This window comes from Colias croceus, chromosome 10 (genome assembly GCF_905220415.1).
Source record: "Colias croceus chromosome 10, ilColCroc2.1".
Classification (NCBI taxonomy): domain Eukaryota; kingdom Metazoa; phylum Arthropoda; class Insecta; order Lepidoptera; family Pieridae; genus Colias; species Colias croceus.
Window position 1 is genome coordinate 3,070,095 of NC_059546.1, and position 24,598 is coordinate 3,094,692.

The 24,598-nt window shown below is 34.7% G+C and overlaps 2 protein-coding genes across 11 annotated transcripts; both read left to right on the forward strand.

Moving 5' to 3' along the window:
• Window positions 1-312: 312 nt before the first annotated feature.
• On the forward strand, window positions 313-14,798 carry LOC123694743 (eukaryotic translation initiation factor 4B). 2 transcript variants are annotated; one of them, XM_045640293.1, is made up of 14 exons: window positions 313-374; window positions 838-948; window positions 2,224-2,414; window positions 3,176-3,283; window positions 3,669-3,760; window positions 4,728-4,894; window positions 6,247-6,358; window positions 7,970-8,062; window positions 8,403-8,473; window positions 11,399-11,540; window positions 12,503-12,587; window positions 12,718-12,757; window positions 12,931-13,286; window positions 13,813-14,798. In XM_045640293.1, the coding sequence occupies exons 1-14, from the start codon at window positions 362-364 to the stop codon at window positions 13,873-13,875; spliced, it is 1,644 nt and encodes a 547-aa protein (XP_045496249.1). In that variant the 5' UTR covers window positions 313-361; the 3' UTR covers window positions 13,876-14,798. The 2 variants fall into 2 exon arrangements, with proteins under 2 accessions (XP_045496249.1, XP_045496250.1); XM_045640294.1 differs by having other exon boundaries at window positions 6,247-6,346.
• Window positions 14,799-16,819: 2,021 nt separating this feature from the next.
• LOC123694761 (THAP domain-containing protein 2-like) lies at window positions 16,820-23,922 on the forward strand. 9 transcript variants are annotated; one of them, XR_006751845.1, is made up of 5 exons: window positions 16,820-17,061; window positions 17,556-17,739; window positions 20,109-20,292; window positions 22,887-22,952; window positions 23,204-23,922. XR_006751845.1 is itself a non-coding variant. In XM_045640329.1 (4 exons), the coding sequence occupies exons 1-4, from the start codon at window positions 16,985-16,987 to the stop codon at window positions 23,229-23,231; spliced, it is 354 nt and encodes a 117-aa protein (XP_045496285.1). In that variant the 5' UTR covers window positions 16,820-16,984; the 3' UTR covers window positions 23,232-23,922. The 9 variants fall into 9 exon arrangements, 3 of the variants coding, with proteins under 3 accessions (XP_045496285.1, XP_045496284.1, XP_045496283.1); XM_045640329.1 differs by lacking the exon at window positions 20,109-20,292 and having other exon boundaries at window positions 22,887-22,951; XM_045640328.1 differs by lacking the exons at window positions 16,820-17,061; window positions 17,556-17,739 and adding an exon at window positions 19,341-19,701 and having other exon boundaries at window positions 22,887-22,951.
• The last annotated feature ends 676 nt before the right edge of the window (window positions 23,923-24,598 follow it).

Genomic DNA, 24,598 nt, shown 5'->3' on the forward strand with positions numbered 1-24,598 from the left:
ACCACGTTCCCGTTTTGAACGTGGCAATCACGTGCCCGTCCCGCTCACGTCCCGTCCGAGGTATTTTCCCGTCACGTATGCAGCGGCCTTAAGTTACTTTACTCAAGATAAAAATAAAAAAGCAGAAAGATTAGCTTCAGCAACGATTTGCTTTTTCTATATTTTAAACTACATTGTAAGTTATATAATCAATAAATAGGTGGTTTGCGTGGTGGTTTGAAATAATTATTAATTACCACAGTTAATTATATACATTATTACTAATGGTAGCACTGGTTACAATATTTTATAAAACTGGCAATAGAAGTTTGACTGCAGACAGATAATTAATCAATGGCAACACTGGCCCCAGCCTTGTAATATGGCCGCTACAGGTTAGTACTATTAATTTTGTCACATGAAAAACCTTGGTTTTTTAGAGAATTTTAAGAGTTTTTTACGCTTTTAATGCATGATTTTTGTTGCCAAATATTTAGTTAATGTAAATAAACAAATTTCATAGGTAAGAAAAATAGATTACATTGCTAACGTGTCATCTATTCACCTCTGCAGACGTTTGGATTTACCGCGTGGCCACATTTTTAACTTTTCGTTCTAAGTTCCTTTTATTAATTTATACAAACCTCTATATTTAACTCATATTTTGCTATGAAACATTATAAAGACTGAAAATGCTATAATCCTGGTGTCCTTACCTTACCATTAAAACCGCTTCTAAAATCGGAGTAGGTCGTTCACTTACAATGCGTCATCATTTCATGCACTCTGGTTACAGTTTCGAGTAGCATTTGTACTGTATATAACCAAAACAAATTGCTTAACACATATTTGTTGCAGGCAAGAAGACCAAAAAGCCAAAATGGGTCAAAGCCAACATCACAGACATTATTGCCGAGCCCACTACAATTGCCACAGCAAACAGCTGGGCCGATCCAGAAAATGAAGAACGTAAGTGCCAAGTTTGTCAGTCAACTGTAATTTTCCTCTTACTTGTAAACCCTATGATGATACAGGGGTAAAGGCAAGCCAATGTTAATCTCGTACTTGGGGTGCACATTCAGAGTGTTAGGCTGGTTGCAGAGCTTGACCGACCGTCAGTGCGTACGTCAGTCGCGCTTGTCATATGTATGGAAATTCATAAAACCTTTCATAGCTAGACCGACCATACGCACGCGTATTGTCATGCGCATTAGTGTCATAGTCATACAATTGTTGATGCGTATCGTCAGGACCGACGGTACGCACTGACGGTCGGTCAAGCTCTGCAACCAGCCTTAGTCACTCTCCTCACCCCGGGAAGGTCTGAGCAAAGGTCAATTGTGTTTCCTTTACTTTCTAGCCGGATGCTTCCATAATATGGAAGGTGGGGAGACCAGAAATCACAGTATAATGTCAAGCTTATGATGCTCAGCAAGTTCGCTGTAGTGGAGGTGTTGGCATTATTATTGTTGGAATTTCCCACGACTTGCACTTTTAGCATAATCTACGAGATGACTACACGGTCATAACTCAATTCAGACTAGTCTTTCATTGGCTTGCTCCCCAATATACTGAGGGTTTTATAATAATCAAGCATAAATTCTCTATATTTCAGATATTGTTTGATAATATAATTTTAATTGTGTCAATAATTATTTTTAATGATTACCATTTTTACTGATTTATCACAATACAAAATTGCAGGAGCATTAAATGATAAACTGATATCAATCATCTTCATAATAATATTTATATCTTATGAAGAAATTGTCCATTACCTTTCACCATGAGTTATGTCATGATCATTAGAATTTTCTTTTAATTTAAGAATGTCATTATTAAATTAAAGCCATCTAATGCATATAGAATCAAGCTGCTGCATTGGCTTTTTTATTGGCCACAAAATATTATTTTTAATGCAATTAAAAAAAACTGCTGATGTATACAGTTTAATAATTAGAATTAGTGGAAAAACTTAATAATTTTTGAAAATTAACTTACTCCCTTCAATACTGATCCATATATTTCAGATATTAGTTAAAACAACAAACATTGTTATTTGTTTTAGATATTTATAAAAAGGGTTATACTATTTTGTTTGTAACACTAAAACAATTCAGCACAATTTCATTTGACGGTAAAATAATATTGCCAACAATACAATATTTTCAAACATACATACATAGTCTACAAATGCTATTCCGAATACCAAACACAGTCTATTAACACCTATAATCTATACAGCAAGCTATGGCCACTCGGGGTCCCGTGCGCGCACACAGGTGGTGCTCCCGTCCGCGTCTCGCGCAGCCCGCGGCGGGCTCGCGGTCGACGACGAGAGCATCCCACAGCGGCCCCCGTACATCGCTCATATATCTAACTTGCCATATGATGTTGATGATAGCGCCATTTCTGACCTGTTTGAAGGACTTAAGGTAAGTTTGGTAGTCAAATATAATATTTGCTTATTACTTTTTTTAATTTAAAACATAAACATTCTTTATTTTAAACAATGGTAATTGAATATCAAATTTCTTTACATACATAGCCTCGGTCCTACTTAAACAACCAGTGGTTCATTTTCTAGAAGAAAAATGAAAATAGGTTTTGGCGGGACATTAATACAATTTTAATCCCAGGAACTACCGTTCCGATTAGAAAAATTCTTACAGTGTTAGATAGCCTATTTGTTGAGGAAGTCTATAGGCTATACTCCTAAGACCAACAGGAGCGGAGCCACTGGGGTGAAATCGTGAAGCGCAGCTAGTTTGAAATAAAATTTGGAATAATTGCAATAAAAAAGTTATTGGTTATGTGATATACTATTAATAATCATGTGTTTAAGTGGTTATATTCTTACAATTACTCACATTAAAACATACCCTTGTCTACATCTCTAGAAGAACAGGTTTCACCTTAAATTATGAAGACTTATAGTAGAAGGAAGACTTTAATCTTATACATTTTATATTTTATCTTCTGACTTGATTGTTATAAATAATTTTATAGTTTTTTCTTTACAAAATAATATGATTCAAAGTAAGTTATTTTATAATTTTAGGAAATCATTATAGCAACTAAAAACAATAATATTATGTCCTTACCAAATTTTAGCAACTGTAAACTGTGTACAACAATTTTCAATATTTTTCAGTTTTGTTTGATGAAATGTTTTATGATATCTTTGTTGTTACAGATATCCAACCTGAGACTGCCAAGAGAGGGGGACCGATTAAAAGGTTATGGTTACATAGATTTTGAAGACAGGGAGAGCCTTGTCAATGCCATGAACATATCTGATCTTGTAAGTTAAATTCTTTGTTCAATACAGACATTTATTTATTAATTTGAATTATGGAATTTTTTACCCTATTTTTTTCGTTTTGTTTGAACTTTCACTTTCTTGTGTGTATATAAATGCAAGGTATGAAATAAATTCCTGTAATATGTAATACATTTATCTGTTTAGCAATCCTTAATCTGCTATTATCTTTGTTGTAATTTTTTCTTTTTATGTTTCTTATTTTTAATACTTCAAACAAGTTATATAAGCTATATAGAATCATTCAAATCGAAACTTTAAAAGTACACAATTTCCTTGAAAACAAACAATAAGGTTTCTTGAACACAATAAGTTCTCAGCGAGCGTTGACAAAGAGAGTTGCAAATAAATATTGTTTGCTCAACAGACAATAGGAGGCAGAAGGATAAGAATAGAAGTTTACACAAAGGAGAATGATCGCCGCGGCATGGGCAGGAGCGGCCGCTCCGATCGCGACAGGTAAAATTTACGATTTTTTTAGGTATAAGTACTGTTGTGTACTGTATGTATTTACTTCAAATAATTATTGTTACTAAAAATATGTGACATGGAAGACTGAGAAGCTTTAAGACTTCATAGAAAATGTGGGATATAAAGGAAATTATGTTTATGCAAAAAAAAAAATTATGTAATAACAAGTTAGGTATAAAATAATAATAAATAATAAAGCCCTTTATTCTGAAATCAGTAAACAATTCAACATAATCTAACACTATACATAAATAAATTTTAGTTTATTTTACAATATGTCTCTAATTTCAGTGTGCCTGTTGGCATAGGCCTCCTCCAAAAACTTCCACTGGTTTCTGTCATTTGCCACCCTTCTCCACTTTGCACCTGCCGTCAGTTTCAGATCGTCTTCCCATTTTACTTTTTGCCTTCCTCTATTTCGTTTTCCATCTCTTGGGTACCACTCTGTTGTAGCCTTGCTCCATTTCTCATTTTTGTCACGCATCATGTGCCCTGCCCATCGCCATTTTTGTTTGTCTATTCTTTTGAGTAGGTATATCTGTCAATTTCGTTTTCGATCTTAGGGTGGTGTTTCTAATCCGATCCTGTCTTCGTGCGCCTGTCATACTTCGCTCCATTGCCCTTTGACATATTGCTAGTTTTTCCCTGAGCGATTTGGTCAATGACCAGGTCTCGCAGCCATAAGTTAAGTATAGGAAAGTAAAATCTAAACCAATGTATTTCTTGGCATGTTTTGACAGTGACTTTGTTGCATAAATTCGATATTTTTTTGTAGTTACCTATAATTTCCCACATTCAGAACAAGTATTGAAATTATTTTTGCAAACTGGAAATCTGACAAAATGCAGGAATATTTCACCATAAATTGCTATGTAAAATACAAGCAACCTTCCTCAAGTACTTGAAACTTTATTCTCTATACTATTATACGTTATTTTTATCTCCATTGTTACAGAGAATACGATCCAGAGCGCACGATGGGCGACTGGCGTTCAGGTCCCCGCGCGGTGCCGGAGCCGTCACGGGCGCGACCAGCTGACCGTGACAACCGCGACATGGGCCGCGACCGTGACATGGGTCGCGACCGCGATATGGGCCGCGACCGTGACCGTGAGCGGGACTGTGAGTACTCTCTTTATACAAGACTTGTCCCAGCTCCGTCTTAGCTGTGCTACAGCCTTACTTTCTATTAGTGAGACAATCTCTAAAATTGGTCCAAGTAATTGGACCATTTTCAATAGAAACAAAAATCTTCAAAAAAGATAATGATATCTAAGTTAACATTTTTAGGACAAAATATGTAAATTCTTTACAATTACCACATGTCATGGTATATTGTAGAATTAAATAACATAACATGAAGAACCTTGGATAATTACTTGAAAATATTGCTAGTTGTTTTATTTTTAATTGGATTTCATGCATTAAGATTTAAGATGTGAAGGAATGTTGGCAATTATGTTATCATGCACTTTCTTCAGCATAAAAATGTGTAAATGGCTATTTCTTAAATAAACTGAAACTGAAAATTACTATGTAGTGTAAGTAGGTAGATTAGATAGCTAGATTTTTATACCTAAAGAATCACATAGTGTCACGATGATGTAAATAGTGAGTGTGGTTTTGGGTGAGCTGTAATGTCACACTTGGGACACACATACAGAGTACAATTATCAACAACAATTATTTTTGTATAGAAAAAAATCGTGCTCATTGCATTTTTTGTTGATAATTCATAGTTACTCGCTATGTCTCGGGAAGGTCTGAGTAAAGGTCGTAGGTGCGTTGTGGTCACCATTGGAACTCTCTAGAAGGGAGCGGTGTTCACAACACTGACAGGGAGACCAGAAAAACCAATCGTATGGCTAGTCGAGGTTAGATGTGGCTGTACTGATTGTTGAAAATTCCTGTGACCAGCATTTTTAGTTCAATCTGTGACGCGGGTCACCCGTAACTCGATTCAGACTAGTCTACAGCTCACTCGATCCATATTCACTCTGAGTGACCTATTACTATAAACAAGTTGTGGAACATGGAAAATTTATGGCTTATTAGCATAATATGTTGAATGTCATGTGATGAATAAATACATATTATATGTAAGGAGTTTGAATATTTTAGATTTTTGGTAACAATAATAGCTGATACTGATGATCTTTTAAGATACTTATGTTAACTCGCAGATAGATAATAGTGGCATTATCACTGCATTTCTTGCTCAATAGCTTTTAAATAATTATGTTTTACTATATTTTTTGTCTCGATGAATAATCAATAGCTTTAAAATTAATGACAAAAAAAACAACTTTACAATTTTGTATTTTCTCATTGACATAAACATAACAATAGAACATTTTACAATTTTCGATGTTCCATTACTACTGTATTTCCTCAACAATAAAGCCTCAACCCTTTAACATAACCTTAAAAAGTCCAAATACATAAAAACCCACGTGTTATTTGCACAATGTCAGCGAGCGCGGACAACAAGCCGGGCGCGTGGCGTGACGCCGAGCGGCCCGCTGAGCCACCGCGCACGCCGTACGGAGGACGGGACTCGTACGGCAGAGATCGGTATGCGGATAGGTAATATCCTAATATACACATACAAACATGCTTAAACAATATAAATAAAAATAAAAAAATTTCGGGACAATTTTCACACACGGCACGATCTGATCTCATACTAAACTTTCGCTTGTGTTATGGAAACCAGATGGCTGATAAACATACATATATAATATACATTCATACATTTTACATTCATAAACTACATGAAACTACTTTTATATACTACATGAAGGTAGATATGGCCAGGGATAATATTAATTTTGTTATTCATGAAAACACTTAAGTTATAAAACTTTGTTCCACTCGATTTGACATGGTATAACTAAAAATTCAAGTTTCCCAATGGATTAAATAATTGTCGAGTTTATTCATTTACTTTTAACTTGTAAATGGTAAAATCTATATAACATTATTGTAGGTAAACTCAATATGATTTAAATATATTAAATTAATATACATACACTCAATTTTTACTATATCACAATAGATATTTTATCACGTCGTATATCTTTCATAATCACAATCATTTTTTCCATTGGTACATAAAACAAAACAACTTTACACTTTGTTGCTACTAATGTTGCTTTTACGATTATTACCTTGTTTTATATTAAAACAATTTTAGATAAATAACTATACAATTTGCACAATAAACTACAATTAAGATCATACTGATTTTATTTGTAGATAGATTATATCTATTTGTGCTAGATTAAAGAGGTTAACAAGACACCGTGTTACATTATTTATATGTTATTCGGTCGCTATATACCAACATTATTTTATTGCAATCATAAACTATTGTCTCTACCATAAAGTATAGTAATTTATATTTTATGGTAGCGTACTTGTCTTAATAGGCATGACGACAGTATCCATAAATGATCGTATTAGTGATTTTAAGGGAAAATGTATAATAAATAAATTCAATATAGTGACTTAAAAATCTCAAAAACACTAAGATTAATGAGATAATCAATAAAATAAAACATTGAAATTCAGCAGTTCGCCATTTTGACGTCACGCTTAAGTAAACAACTCACGTCAGATGTATTTTGTTGTTATGAATATGTTATGAATACGCATTTTTATTTATTTTCTATTGTTTCACGTATGCTTTATCGACTCAGAACAGAAATATAATTGCGAATTCACGAATACGTGGTTTCGGGGTTCTCCGCGCCAACTTTATACAATCATTTCTTATTATTTTCTCGTATACTAACACATTTTTGAGTATAATTTTAATGTGGATTCACACTGCAATACTGCACACCACTTATAAACTTTGAAATTTGTTTCTATAACACGTCATATTAAATAAATATTTCTTTAATTTTCTTCGCAATGCATACAAATAATTACGTATTTACTAAAGAGTGACGTCACGCTTACGCCATGACACCTCCGAGCTGTTTTGGAACAGTTGATAAATATTTTTTGAAAAATGGCTTTTATCTTCGTTAAATTTAAGTATATTACTGAAATATAGGGTTTTTCTTGTATAGTAAACGTATACACACATTATGGAAGAGGATTTCAAAATCTTTCGTCATGCCTATTAGAACCAATATATATTTAGAGCATTAAAAATTAAAGGCTAAAGTAGTAATATTGATTGTTCAGAGAGCAGCGAGGTTACGGTCGCGACGGTGAAAGGAGCGGGTACGGCGGCCGAGACGGGTTCCGGACCGCTGACAGAGAGGGCGGCGGCTTTAGGTAAATACCTTCTTATTCAGCTGTGTTTTCGTAAGCTAAGTGTAATTTGTGGTATTAAATTTGATGATATAGATTTTTAAATGTATATGAGGACTAATATAATTTCTTTTTTAACAAAATATAATAGCTTCGTTCAAATTGTCAGAAATAAACTAAATTTAAATGAGACCACATGACAGACAGCAGCATTTCAAATAACAAAGGAATTTGTAAAATCAGTTCACCCAGTCAAAAATTCTGACGTAACACATCCATAAATAAAATACAGTTGAGAGAACCCTGTCCTTCTTTTTAAAAGTCGGTTAAAAATAGAGATTATATGTTATTTTATTTGTTACAGCCGTGACAGCAGAGGGTTCGGCAGTAGAGGATTTGGAGATCGGGATCGAGAGAGGGATCCGCCTAGAGAAGGTAATTCATAATGTTTGACGCCGTATTACGATATTTGTGTATATGTATTCGTATTTTTTTTAAATTTATTCGTATCCGTTTACCTATGTTAAAGTTAGTTTGTATAAAATAGAAAAAGCTTCTATACACTTGTAGTGCTTAATTTAGCTAATTTTATCCATTGCATAAATAATATACACCTGATCTCCATTACGCCTGACCTCTCGGCCACTCGTAATCCCACTTCAGAAACCGTATTTATTTATTTATTTAGAACACTTCATTGTACAAAACAGTAAAGGAAATGTGGTACAAATTAATGAAGTACAAAAATTTTGCACAATAGGCGGCCTTATTGCTACACAGCAATCTCTGCCAGGCAACCTGGTAGGAAAGGAAATGTGAGAAGAATAAGGATAGCGTATTTCTTCTATTTGTTCGCTTTACGTGCCAAAGAGATGACTTTTATGCCCGGTTCCTATATTCAACGGATCGTCATAGTATCAAAGCTACTATCCGTTTTTCTAGAACTAACTACGAGTCGTTATTACCGTTCCACAATTTTATTTCTTGACGTGCTATCGACGGACATCCGTTGGTCATAAAAATACCGAGCCCTCTTCACTCACAGATGTGCGTTTCGTTATAAGCCAAATTGAAATTAAAATAACACAAAATTCAGGACAAAATAAGTTAAATATACAGCCGAATTATAAACTTTAAGAATAAAGTTTCTTATTAATAAAGAACTAATACTAAAGAACTATATATTTGTAGACATCTGCGTGATAATTTTCCTTCTAAACAACCTAATGCGTTACACAGAAAGCAAAAACGGAACGTTTATCTCGCGCACGCGTGCATTGCTTGTCAGTTGTCAAATTATTGTCATTCATTGTTGATTGATGATTCATTGTCAAGTTTTATAATTAAAGAATAACAATACAACGACCACTGTTTATATATTTATTAAAAATGGATATTACGCCGGTAAGTACGCCTTTATATTTCTTCTTTAAAATCGTCTGCCGCTTACTTTTTGCTTCGGACACTTTTAAAGTCAAACATATTTCTGTTACAGAAATCGAAGAAGGCTATGAGTAAAGACGAGATTGCTCAATTATTATAACCAGTAAGGAGACTAATGCTTCTACGAATAAATTAAAGGATGAATGTTGGACTTCGTTGACCAACACATTTAATGCAAAAATTGGTCAAATACCTACCAGGAAAACTTTTTATTTTCAGCCAAAAAATTCAAACATAATAAGGATGATGGACAAATATTATGAAGAAATAATTGAAATACTGAACACACAATAATTGAAATACTGAACACACAATAACTAATTAATTTTTGTATATTATTAAGCAATATATCTAGACATACGGTAGAAAAAGAATTTGTTAGGTAGTGCTAAATGTAAATCTTATGTAAAAAATGTATTTAGTTCAGAGAGCCTATTACAGCGTTAAGGAATATAATATAGAAGATGATAATCGATGGAGGGTTGTCGTGTAAGAATCACAGGACAGTTCTTTGGCATATATTATGTAGTTACATATTACTATGTAAAATTAAACATAGTTATAAAGAAATAAAACTTTTATTCCATTTTATTATGTACTTTTATTTATTTTTTATTATTTACAATACAATGTTTAAAAAATTGATTTCTACATTGCAAACATAGACACATATATATACTAGTGGTCCGCCCCGGCTTCGCCCTTGGTACATGTTTATGTTTTCTTTCCATAATAACCATCCTCGTACTTCAAGGAACATTATAAAAAAAATAATTATCGAAATCGGTCCACCCGTTCACGCGTGATGCCGTGACCAAGGGAAATAGGTCTGCCACTGATATCGATATTGTGCCTAAAGCATAGAACCTCAGCGTCAACAGTAATTGATGTTATGGAGATACCCCATGATTCCTGAAATGACAACATAAATTAGGTATGTAATAAGGTTAGACGTGTTTGGTATAATATTAATGCCTCCATTAAACTAACCTGGCTCCTTTTATTCGTACGTCTGGATAAATTTCAAGAAGTAATTGTTCAACAGATTCTTTATCAAGTCGAAATCTCAATTGAAATTCGTGAGAATCCAGGGTCGCAAAAAAATCCACTCTTTCTCTATAATATATACTCTTTCACGCCCACTATCTTCTTCCGAAATTCGATATAATATTAAACACTTCTCTATCACTATCTGAACTCCACATTTCGATATTGAAGCGGAAACAATGAAATAGTAAGAATTTAGAGCCAGCGCGCACGAGCAACTTTGTCTCCGCAACTATTTTGTCTCTCCCATCAATTTGTATGGGGAGTTGCGTCGCTACGTGCGCGCACTTTCATACTAGCCCATGGGAGGGAGAGACAAAATAGTTGCGGAGACAAAATAGTTGCGGAGACAAAGTTGCTCGTGCGCGCTAGCTCTTAGAGCCAGCGCGCACGAGCAACTTTGTCTCCGCAACTATTTTGTCTCTCCCATCAATTGTATGGGGAGTTGCGTCGCTACGTGCGCGCACTTTCATACTAGCCCATGGGTGGAGAGACAAAATAGTTGCGGAGACAAAATAGTTGCGGAGACAAAGTTGCTCGTGCGCGCTGGCTCTTAACCGCCCGAAATCGACGGGTAAACAAAATGCTATACGAATAGTAACTTTGACAGCATAATGACATTAAAAATATTTATAGGAACGCGATAAACTGTCTTCTCCATACAATATGCTTACCGTTCGTTAATAGTAACCCTCCCATCCGTCAGTAGGAAGCCGTCGGTAAGTTGCTTGACGAGACGTTTTTTATAGGAACGATTTTCGCTTACGCTTGGTTAATTATACTACTATTCGTAACTAAAACGGATCGTTTTTCAAATATAGGAACCGGGCATTACTCAATAAATTTAATATTTTTGATATTTTGTTGCAGCGGAGAAGCCCCGCGAGCGGCCGAAGCTGAACCTGCTGCCTCGCACGGTGCCGCGCGAGGCCGAGCCGGCGGCCGACGAGCGCGCGCCCAAAGCGGCGCCCGCGGTCTTCGGCGGCGCCAAGCCCGTCGACACCGCTGCCAAGTGAGTGCACTGTAGTTTTTATATTATAACTAGCTGCTCCGCGCGGTTTCACCCCCGTGGCTCCACCCCTGTTGGTCGTAGCGTGATGATATATTATAGCCGATAAATGGGCTATCTAACATCGAAAGAATTTTTCAAATCGGACCAGTAGTTCCCGAGATTAGCGCGTTCAAACAAACTCTTCAGCTTTATAATAGTAGTATAGATTTTTTACTAGCGGTCCGCCCCGGCTTCGTCCGTGGTACATATTTTGCAATAAAAAATAGCCTATGTTCTTTCTCAGGGTCTAAAGATTGTCTGTGACAAATTTCATCAAAATCGGCCCAGTAGTTTATGAGCCTATTCATCACAATCAAACAAACAAACAAAGTTTTCCTCTTTATAATATTAGTGTAGATTTCATAATAACAAATGATACATGCTTTACATTAAGTGATAAGTGATAGTTATAGACTGATAGTAATAGGTGTATTAAGAACACTATTTCTATTGTCATATGTGTTGTAATTAGCCAATACAAGCTTCGGTCACAAAATATGTGCTATGCTAACTGCTATCACAGTATGGATACTGCCAGCTTCTTGTTGATAGCATACTATACTTGTTACATGTTACTGTGTACATAAATGTTTTTTGAAATTCTTCATATGTATGATATTATAAAATTATGTTCCTTTACTTAAATGAATTGATAATATACGCCATAATGTTTTTGCACAATAACCAATAATTGCGGTTACTTTAATAATTGCGATCGTTGTTTTATACAATTGTGCTAGAACAAAAGTGGGTCTATTAGACACCGTGTTGAGTTCGTACGCAATTCGGTCGCAATACACCAACATTATAAGATTTGACGTCATAAGCGTGGCATCACTTTAATTAAACACGTGTTTTGACAAAATAAGTTGTTTAAACTGAATACTTAAATTGATTACTAATTTATTTTAATGTTTGTCTAGGGAGCGTGAGATAGAAGAACGCCTAAGGAAACAGGAAGAAGAATCACGTCGGGCCGCTGACGAAAAGTCGCGCTGGGGACGAAAGGTAAAAGAATAATGCATAGATATTATTGCATTTTTTATACGCAAGCATAAATAATAAAATGTTCAATAATGATGAAAATATTATGCGGTGAAGTTATTTATTTTATTAAATAAACAATTATCTTTCACAGAATGATCACTCTGGAGACCGTCGCGCTGCACCTAGACGTGGTAAGTAAAAAATAAAATTTTGTTTTATGAATTCATTTTCTTTATGTAGTCATAAAATGCAAGATAAACAGAACTCAACAGATTAGCGTATCTAATTTATTATCTAACTTCACACCAATGTACTAAATGCAACACAATATGACGAATAATTCTATATCATGACTGTTTAACAGACGAGCGTCCGCGCGACACGCGCAGCTACAACCGCGAGCGCCGCGACTACTCGAAGGACGACAAGGACGCGCCGCGCGACTACTCGCGCGAGTCTCGCGACAACAGGCGCGACTACTCGCGTGACGCGGAGCACAGAGACGGGCGCGCGCACAGCGGCGAGCGCGCGCCCAGCCGCGACCGCACGCCCGAGCGGCCGCCGCGCGACTGCGAGCGCCGCGACAGCGGGCCCGAGAGCGGTGGAGAAGGGGAGCGGGGGGAGGGGGGCGAGCGCAACGGCCGCCCGTCCCGCTCGCGCGACCGCCGCGACAGCCTGGAGGACAAGCCGCTGCCCAAGCTGAAGGAGCAGGAGAAACCGGTATGTTGCACACATAGTGCGTGCACATGATTCAAACTTTGTGCATGGAAACAAACTGAAGCGATTTGCCAAGTTACATTGTTGTGATCAACAGTCGGAAAGTATGTTTAGAGAAACATCTATTTTGTGTTTCCACACTTGTTTCTTACTTTTAAAATATGTTATATATGCATCAGACATTTTGCACATTAACCAATAATTGCAGTTTAATTGTGATAATTGTTTTATATTATAAATTGTGCTATATCAAAAGTGGGTCTATTAGACACCGTGCTGCGTTTGTACGCAATTCGGTCGCAATACACCGACATTTTTATAATAATAAATTATAAAATATTAATAGAATGAACCGCTTTTCTTGAGAAAATTAAAAATTTTAAGATTTTATGTTTTGGTCTGATTTTACATATTACAAGTACATAACTTGTTTCAATTAATTGAAGTTCATTTACTTTTTAATCTTTAGAAAACAATTTTGAAATTCAATTAACTTGCAGTGGATAATATCTATTTTCGTTTGTTACAGAACTTCATAGCATCAAACAAATTTAGCTTCTTAGAAGACGCGGACGACGGCGGCTCAGATTAAGTTCGTCTGTCTGTGTGTCTCATGTGACTCAGTGCTCAGTGTAAATTCACGAGTGACACCGGCTGCGGCGCTATACAAGTGCTAGCGGCCGGTTTACGTGTATATTAGGGTTTGCTACATGCACATTATGCCTCGAGGTCAGCCCCAGCCTTCATTGTATGCGCAAACTGTGTTTATATCCCCCAAAATCATTGGGACGCTCAATCTATGGAATTTTTGTCATTAATTTACATAGAAATTCATATTGTCTTTATTATGTGTTGTACAAATTGTATAACAGCAAGCAATCAGCCATGAAATATGTGAAGACAGTTTGTGGAGGGGTACAGTGGAGGCTGGGGCGATGACCGCGAAATTATTGATGTAAATTTTCTATGGGTTTGTTACATTTATAATGCGGTGTAAACAGTTACCTAGTTTAACTGTGTGGAGCGAAAATGCTGATTCCTAAATGATGAACTGATTGTCTTCACGGGTGCTCCCTCTCCTCTGTGTATAATGTAAACTGATATTATCCAAGAACATTGTTCAAGTGTTACTCCTTTGTCATTTTGCTGCAATGTTGCAACGCTACCAATAGGGAATCTTATTTTTTCTTTATTTTAGATTTGTCTATACTATATTTAGTCGATTTAGATTATTATTAGAATGTTAATTGTATTATTTATCTTTACATTCGAAATTTGTTGAAATCAAATGCTGTTTTGGCTCAATATCGGTTGCCATACTGACGGACGCCCTCTGCGCGCATTCGCTTTCATCAACAAATCGAACCACCATATTATTATGTTAAGGCTGGTCACAAGAATTTTCGTATTGATCCTATGATGGTGTCCGAAGAAATGTTATTATTTGTAATATTAACAGAATTTGGTACATAATGTCTATTTGTGAATTATAAATAAATTACTCTTTTTACAGCATTTTTTGTTTTATTTTTACCAAAAATGGATTTTTGTAATTTTTAAAAGGTCACATTGACAGGATAAATTTACATGTACCCACAAGTCCTTACAAATGAAAATATTAGTGGAGCTAATTTGGTCAGGCAAATGTCAAAACACCAATTTATTAAATTGAGGATTGACCATTCAAACTTGAATTAGGTATAAAATGTCTTATTTCCGTATATCCTAGGGCCACCAGACCTGACGACGGAAGAAATGTGGACGATTGGATAGTGGCGAAACCGGAGTGGACCACTAGAGAAATACACAATACGAACTTTGTGCATAACAGAAAAAAAAGCAAATTATCCACTTTTTATTATGTGCACATAGCAACTTTGGCAACAAAAATTGCGAATTCCTTTGACTATGCGATACGATTTTGCCAGCGGTTTTTCCTGTTTTTCTAGATCTCCCCGCCACTTCAACGTAGAAATTTTATAAAGTTGTCCTAAGTGACTTAATACATCAGCAATAATATTCTAACAGAGAAAATTCCCATCAAAACCGGTCCAGTCGTTCCACAGATTAGCTAGAATAAACAGTTAAAAATTGTAAAATTTATGTTATTTGTGTAACTATATGCATATGGATGCATTAAATAAAAAGTAGTTATTTTATTATATCAAACAATAATGGTGTAGATTAATTGATTAGCTTCATAATTATTGTTTCATTATTTGATATTTTGTTATGTTTACAAATAAAATTCAACATGAAACTAGCTGTGGTACCCCGCTTCGCTCAGGATGTTGATATGAGATAATACTTTTTTATACATAGTTAAACCATATTTTTTATTTTGTCATGAGGGGTATTATACAGGGTGTCCCACTGTTGGTATACTAAGCTCAAAGGAGGTTATAGTTTTGCATACGCTGAGTAACGTAAAAAATACTTAAAATTCCAGACGCATTTTTTTTCAAATAGATGAATTCTTATAACTCTTTGTGTATATACCCATAACAATCAACCCGCCCAACTTTGCCACCAGCACGTGAGCTATCGTTTAACATTATGTTTTCATAGACCAAATGCTCACATTAGAGAAGCGGTCATGAAGATGCTTTTTGTTCTGTCCTATAGTAGGTAGGTGTACGTTAATTATGGTTTTTAACCGACTTCAAAAAAAAGGAGGTTATCAATTCGGCCGGTATGTTTTTTTTTTTTTTTTAATGTATGTACACCGATTACTCCGAGGTTTCTGAACCGATTTGCGTGATTCTTTTTTTGTTCGATGCGGGATGGTGTCGAATTGGTCCCATAAAAATTTTATTCGAATAGGCCCAGTAGTTTTTATTTTATGAGCATTTTTGTCTGTATTTGTAAATGTTGTAAGTGCAAGTTTGAAGTCGGTTGTTTTTATTTTTTAACGCAGTTATCACTTGTGTTAACAGTAATTATTAAGTCAAAATATAATATGATTAAAAAACCTTGCAATCGATTCTATTACTGATTCTGAACAAAAATTTCATTTCATGTCAGGTTTCGTATGTAGGACTAAAATGAAGAATTTTCTATGGAGGCTGGCTTACCTTCTTATCCCGTCATTTTGACTCTTTTCCAAATCAGAGTTCCCTTGAAATTCTAGGTAAAAAATGGACACTCAGTATCAATACAAACTTAATGTTGTTCATGGTTGTTCAGCAGCATATTATGCAGTTCGAAAAATAAGGCATCGATCATGATATTATAGATATGCTAGTTAGTTACATAATATTATTATACATAATATTATTATGTAACTAGCTTACCGCCCGAGGCTTCCCCCGCTTTGTCTAAAACCTAATAAATTATATACTAAAACCTTCCTCTTGAATCACTCTATCTATTAAAAAAAAACAGCATCAAATACCGTTGCGTAGTTATAAAGATTTAAGCATACAAAGGGACAGAGAAAGCGACTTTGTGTTATACTATGAAGTGACAACCACAGTGACAACAAGAGGTAGATTCGCCCTATATGTACCTAATATCATTGTTCGCCAGTCGCCACCAACGCACCAAAACGCATAGATACCTACCGTGAATTGGTCCTTTGTGTCCAGTGCAATCAGTCAGATTGTGTCCTCCCTAGAGCACCCTAGAGTATATATTTTGTTCTGTGATTGTGTCCGTCACAGCGAGCGCACGTGCCGTTTTATACGTTAAAGTTATTAATAATGCCTTCTTGTGTGTTCAGAAAGTGCACAAATTACGATAAAAAAATAAAGAAAGATAAAGGAATATCATATCACAGGTAAATGTGTTAAAATATTACAATTTAAGAGCAAAAATAACAATTTGCAATTATTAATTAATGACATGTGTATTGGAATTATGAACGGGATAAAACATTGCTTCAATCACTAGTGTGACAAAGCTAGCGTACCTACACTGTGTTCAAAGATTATGTTGATGTAGATACATTTTTTAGTATGTTTGTATATCAGGCTGTTTGGACACACATGACATAAATACAGATTTTGATAAATTAACACAAATCCATTTACATAAATACAGAATAACATCATCATAATCATACTTTAATCATAGTCTCGTCCACTGTTAAACATAAGCCTTGAGACAAGTATACATATACCTACATAGGTATTATGAATTACAAGCATTTTCTGAATGTAACTTCAACAAGTATTTCTTATATTACCTAATCGTTTTTTGAACAATTTCCTGTATAAAAACGTTGAAGGATTATTGAAAAGGTAACTACATAGCTATTTCATTTTTCCATAGATTTCCTTCCGACGAGGAGTATCTACAATTTTGGATCTCAGTTGTTCGTCAACAAAGATGCGAACATAACTGGATGCCTTCAAGTAGTAGTAGGATATGTAGTAACCATTTTAAAAATGAGGATAAATATACATCAAAGAAAGGATTAACGCTACTGATGAAAAATTCTGTTCCCATTTTAGAGGTAATAATTTCTACGAGTAGGTACCTACCTTTACTGTATGTGATTTTGTTTGACATGTTTTAATTGATTACTTTTTACGAGCCTTCATGCTGAAATGGCTGGAGGAATATAGATGAAACTTTGAATGAAGATAGATTTAAGCCTAGATAATAGGCATGACGAAAGATTTTGAAATCCTCTTCCATAATGTGTGTATACGTTTACTATACAAGAAAAACACTATATTTCGGTAATATACTTAAATTTAACGAAGATAAAAGCCATTTTTCAAAAAATATTTATTAACTGTGCCAAAACAGCTCGCAGGTGTCATGGCGTAGGCATGACGTCACTCTTTAGTAAATACGTAATTATTTGTACGCATTGCGAAGAAAATTATAAAAATATTTATTTAATATGTGTTATAGAAACGAATTTCAAAGTTTATAAGTGGTGTGCAGTATTGCAGTGTGAATCCACATAAAAATAATGCTCAAAAATGTGTTAGTAATTATTTCAAGCGAGAAAATAATAAGAAATGATTGTATAATGGTGCTTCTAAACGGGCTATATTTTCCTGCAATATGTGGCTGCAACACAGTGGCCGGAAACATTGCGAGCAATTCCAGACACACCACTACGCAATATTGCAGCAATGTCCCGGACACATGTTTGATATTGCAGGCATTGCAGCGAATGGCCGATATTGTTTTGATAGGTTGCTGGACGATCGCTGAGCTGTCGATTTAACTGCAATGTTGCCCAGCCAGTTTTATTGTTGTTTCAGTCGCTCTCTATTGTTATGATATAGTGCATCCTTTTCTACACGACGTGAAGTTATCTGTGAGTGCGGCTGTGCCGTGCCGTGACTAATTGCTATATTCTGTGCAGTCATCTCGTTTTTTGGACTGTTGATATTTTTTAAATTATCGGATTTTCGATATATCGATATTTTAAAATATATCAATATCGGAGTTCGATATAAAATTCGAAAAAAATATCGATATTTCGATACATCGGCTTGACTTAAAAAAAATCATCACAAAAAAATCGTCAAAAACAAATCACGCCTATTGAAGTAAGGTCGAATCCACATTCTCTGCTTTTTCCTTTTTGATTTTTCTCGAAAAACAATATAGGCTGCTGCGACGAGTGTGATTTCGTCAGCCATTGTTGTCGGTTTGTGTGGCCCGTTTAGGAGTCTGCAATATTGCAACACATGGCTCGGCCATAGATTGCTCGGCCATCGTGGCAATAAAATTTTTTTTGTGATGGCCGGGCAATAAGTTGCCAATAGTGCAGCTACAAATTGCAGAAAAATGTTGCCCGTTTAGACGCACCTTAAAGTAGGCGCGGAGAACCCCGAAACCACTTATTCGTGAATTCGCAATTAAGTATATTTCTGTTCTGAGTCGATAAAGCATACGTGAAACAATAGAAAATAAAAAAAAAATGCGTATTCTCAACATATTCATAACAACAAAATACATCTGACGTGAGTTGTTTACTTAAGCGTGACATCACGCGTGTTTTAGTCAAAATGGCCAACTGCAGAATTTCAATGTTTTATTTTATCGATAATCTCATTAATCTTAATGTTTTAAGATTTTTAAGTCACTATATTTAAATTATTTATTATACATTTTCCCTTAAAAACACTAATACGATCATTTATGGATACTGTCGTCATGCCTATTACATCTAGACACGCGGCAGCGTGACATGCCGAGTTTATATCATACATCTTATCCTATGATTTATAAAAAAGCAGATACGTTACCCGCTCTCTATTTTGGCAAGAAAAAACTCCGCTAAGTGCCCGAGTTTCACTTAGTCACGCACCATTCAGCGTCGTGGCTGGACGTTCTTTTAATTAACGCGTATTGTAGTAAAAGTGTCCAACAAAATGCCTTCGTGTGTTTTTAGACGTTGCAGGAATTATACTGTAACTGTTAGGGAAAATAAAAAAGTTTCATTTCATACGTAAGTACTGTGAATTGATTTATTCTAACCGAAAAATGTTACTTTTTATATTTTAATCGGCAGTTGTTATTACGAAGTACATGAGTGAGACATGTATTATGTCTCGTGCGTGAGAGTGAAAGAGAGAACAACTGTATTGGTGATAATGACGATGGCGGCGAACTGCTACTCGGAATTGCCACTGCTAGGGGAAGTTGGGGAAAATGGAACTAGTCTTTATTCACCCTCACAAAATTATATAAAACCTGAAATTGTTTTTAAATCATGTTACTAAATATTGATAGATTCGATCGACAACTCAAAAGTACTTGTAACAGTTTATTTTAATAAAAAAACATTTTTTAATTTGAATTACTTATCATTTAAAATGTGTATGACTATGAATATTAAAACACTTTTCAATTTAGATTTCCTAAAGATAGCTGTATGAAGGAAAAGTGGATAAAGATAATCAGGACTCAAAGGCGGGAGATTGATTGGATGCCAGCAAAAAATTCAACAATCTGCTCGGAACATTTCAACGAAGGAGATATATATGAGACGAAAAAGAAATTACGTAGATTAAAAAAAACAGCAGTTCCTATAATTGAGGTAGGTAAAATAAAATGACTGAAAATATTTTTATTTGTTTTGATATTTTTATTTATTTAGCGATGTTTGTCGAATAATTTATATGAGTGAAATAGAAGTTCTGTATCTGAATTCCGTTAGCGTCCCGTTAGGTTATTTTCAATAATGTGAAATTGCTACAGACCCCAATTTTGTTTTCAAAAAGAACAATTTTAGGAATTAATATTATGGTGTAGTCTATAAAGCATATTTATTTAGGTATTTGTGTTTTATTATTGTTAATTTCGAATTAATATAATAAATTTGAAAAAGAAAAAGATATTTTTTTTTTACCTAATCGAATCTAAAGATTGGTCATTTATTAGTCTAATCTGAATTAAAATCGAGTGTACAACTGTCGCCCAACCTCCTCTCGTAGCTACCTCGTACGCGCTCGCGGCTCGACCCATCGACGAAAATTAACAACGGTGTAACTCAGATTCTATATTCATCTCTTTCTAATAACAGATAAGGCGTATCTTGACATCCATGTTGTTTCCCTTTCTCGGAGCGATCGGACGGAGTATAGGGCCATATAGTGCGTTAGTAAGTAGGCAGCTAAGGTAGGCAGTATTACGTGGTATTACCATATTTCCTAATAATATTGTAATACTGTGAAGTAGGTATGTATTAATTACGCTGTTTTTTAGTGCAATGATGTTGGCGTATGCCGCGTCTACTATAGTCCTTTCCACCTAAGATGATTTCTGTGACACATCGGTTTTTGACACGTGTAGAGATGTCTGTACTGAAATCATATCAATTGTTTCCGATAATCGATAATATTTTATATGGAAATGAAATCGATTTGAATAATGTACCATTATTAGTTTTTTCGGCATTTCGCCATCAATTAACTAAGGAAACTTAGCAAACAACAGCAACAAAAAGTCAACAATAACAATTAGTAACAATAGCAGAATACCACGTAAAGTATCAATATAAAAGTTTTTGATTTATAAGCTTAAGATGTTTCATTTTTATATTTTTGGTAATAATGCCGCCATAAAATAAAAATATTATGCACTAAAATTATTTTGGCGTTTTAAACATAAAATATGTAATTCGGAACACGATGAAGTGTCACAGGAATCATCATAGCTGAAAAGGACTATAGTATAATAGAGTCATTGTTTTCAACTAGTGAAACAAGAAATAAAGATTTTAGGTATTTTTAATATACAGTATTTCAAATATATTAGACTTATTAATAGCTGTTAGGTTACCGGAACGCCTAATAATTAAGCTAATAATATGTATGTAATTCATTATTTTACTTAAATTAATTCTTTCCCTTGTTCCCATAGAATCATGAGAATTTAACCCCCGATTGTAGGTAACTGTAGTCCCCAGTTGTCTCGAAAATGTAGACATATCGGATATGACCTCTATTTTCGATAGTCCAAGAAAGTTTGCTCTGAATAAGCGAATTCGTCGGCTCATTGTAGAAAAGAAAAAGATACAAAAAAAGAACAAAATTCTTAATCAACAAAATAAAAGGTTAAAATTTTTTATCAGAACGACAATATATGGAACTGAACGAATAGTCTGAGTGATAAGTTGAAAATGGCGTAAAATAGAGATAAGTCTCTTAAAAATACGTGCTCATTTGATTCGGAATGACGTCTAGAAAAATGTATCGGAAATGTGTGCGGAAATTAGCACACAAAAAATTGCAAAAGTTATAAACAAATTAAGTTGCAAAAAAAAAGGTATTTCGTTTATTGTTAATAACTCCGAAATTATTAACATTTCAGAAATTTTGAATACACCATAATTTTTTTAAATTTTTAAATTAATATTTACATAATACTACCTTAAAAAAAAAATTGGTGTGACGTGCTCGGTTTTGAAGCTGCGCGCGCTAACTAAAAATGCCGCGCGGAGGCCTATTTTCAGCGTTAAATTAAAATTATAAATAATGGAGATAGAATTCCGGGAGTCGGGAGATTTCGTTGGAAATTTCCTCCTCTTTAAGAATCTTTTTTCAAAATTTCTGAAATGTTAATAATTTCGGAGTTATTATTAATAAACGAAATACCTTTTTTTTGCAACTTAATTTGTTTATAACTTTTGCAATTTTTTGTGTGCTAATACACATTTCCGATACATTTTTCTAGACGTCATTCCGAATCAAATGAGCTATCGCACGTATTTTTAAGATACTTAAGTATCTCTATTTTACGCCAATAGCATCTGTTGAATTCTTAGAGCATGGTTTAATGCTCTAAGATTGAATTTTAATATCTACACATCTTAATATATATAAATCTCGTGTCACAATGTTTGTCCTCAATGGACTCCTAAACCACTTAACCGATTATAATAAAATTCGCATACCATGTGCAGTTTGATCCAACTTGAGAGATAGGATAGGTTTTATCCCGGAAATCCCACGGGAAAGGGAACTATGCGGGGTTTTCTCTGAAAACGCGGGCGAAGCCGCGGGCGGAAAGCTAGTAATATTATAAATAATATTGTAATACTGTGATATTATGTTGTAACTTAAGTAATTAATTGATAAGATATCTACTTATTTTGAACATGAATTATTTATATTTTTGTTTTGTTTATAGGAAATAAAATATGAAGAAGATGAGTCTTCTGATGTCATAGAACAAAATGAACAATGTAGCTTGCAAGTAAGTAGTTTAGTACCTATCTACTATAAATGTTCACATTATACCTATCTATTCGTAATAGAATAATCCGTAATTTTATGATAGTTACCTACTTTTGAATTTATGATATACATATTAACTAAGTACAATATGATAATTAAGTAGTTAGTTACTAATATTTTATTTTTCGTTTTTCGAGCAGCTATAATATAAAATTATTTTATTGTAGTTATGTTATTCCTAATTTTATGATCGATTCAATTTCTTTTCAGAAAAAAAACGAACAAGAAGTTGCAATGAATGGAGAACATTTTGTTTGTAAAAGACTTATAAAACTTAAAAATAGCAAAATATGTAAGTTACAAAAAGAAAATAGTAGACTAAAGAAAAAATGTAGTGACTTGAAGAGTATCGTGAATATATTTTGGCGGCTTCATGCGTTTGCCAATGTTTCCACTAGCCACAAACTACAAATGCTGAGACGAATTAGGTAATCCAAACAGCGATATCACGCTTGCTTGAGTTATTAAAAGAGAAGCAAGCTCTTGACAACGTAGTTTAACTTATTTTTTGAAAAAAACAAGCAAAATTATAGGAGTGTAATTATAAGTAAACGTAATATTATGTAAGGAAAACGTGGATAAGTGGATTACCTATAGCGCAAGCGATAGCCCACTTTTATCGCACAAACGTAGGTGGATCCCAAGCAAACTTATTTGATTTGTGTGTAACACCGAGCGGATGTATAAATTTAAGCCCTGGATATACAGAAGAAGTGATAACAGACTGAAAGAAAAATTGATAAACGATGCGAGTTACCAAAGGAGAAATTTGAAAAGAGCACCTTAAAGATAACGTCATCCATTTTCAAAACTTTCTAGGCAAAAACTACCAGTTGATTGAACTAGCTAAGCTCTACATAATAGGAAAGAAGACTGTTAATGTACCTACTAACTTTTAATACATATATTATAATAAACACTTTGTTGTACTTACCTACTTTTTTTACTTACCGCCCGCGGCTTCGCCCGCTTTGTATACCTACCCAATCTAATCCATACTAATATTATAAATGCGAAAGTAACTCTGTCTGTCTGTCTGTCTGTTACTCAATCACGCCTTAACTACTGAACCAATTTGCATTAAATTTGGTATAGAGATATTTTGATACCCGAGAAAGGACATAGGCTACTTTTTACCCCAGGACATAGGATAGGTTTTATTCCGGAAATCCCACGGGAACGGGAAATATGCGGGCGGGGACTATGCTTTCTTTGACTGCGCGGGCGATGCCGCGGGTGGAAAGCTTGCATCTAATAAGGGGTTAGGCGGTCAGCGAAAATTCAGCTATTTGGGCCTGAGGTGAGGGAGGAGGTGAGGGGGTCCGCGTTTAGTATGGAATCAACGTGTTCGAAACTAAAAATCGTAAGCGCCATTCATATTTTTATCAAAAAGTGAATGAAAATATTTAGTACTAGCTTACCGCCCGCGGCTTCGCACGCGCAGTCAAAGAAAAACCGGCATAGTTCCCGTTCCCGTGGGTTTTCCGGGATTGCGTCATTTTCCCGGGATAAAAAGTAGCCTATGTCCTTTCTCGGGTATCAAAATATATCCATACCAAATTTCATGAAAATTGGTTCAGTAGTTTAGGCGTGATTGAGTAACAG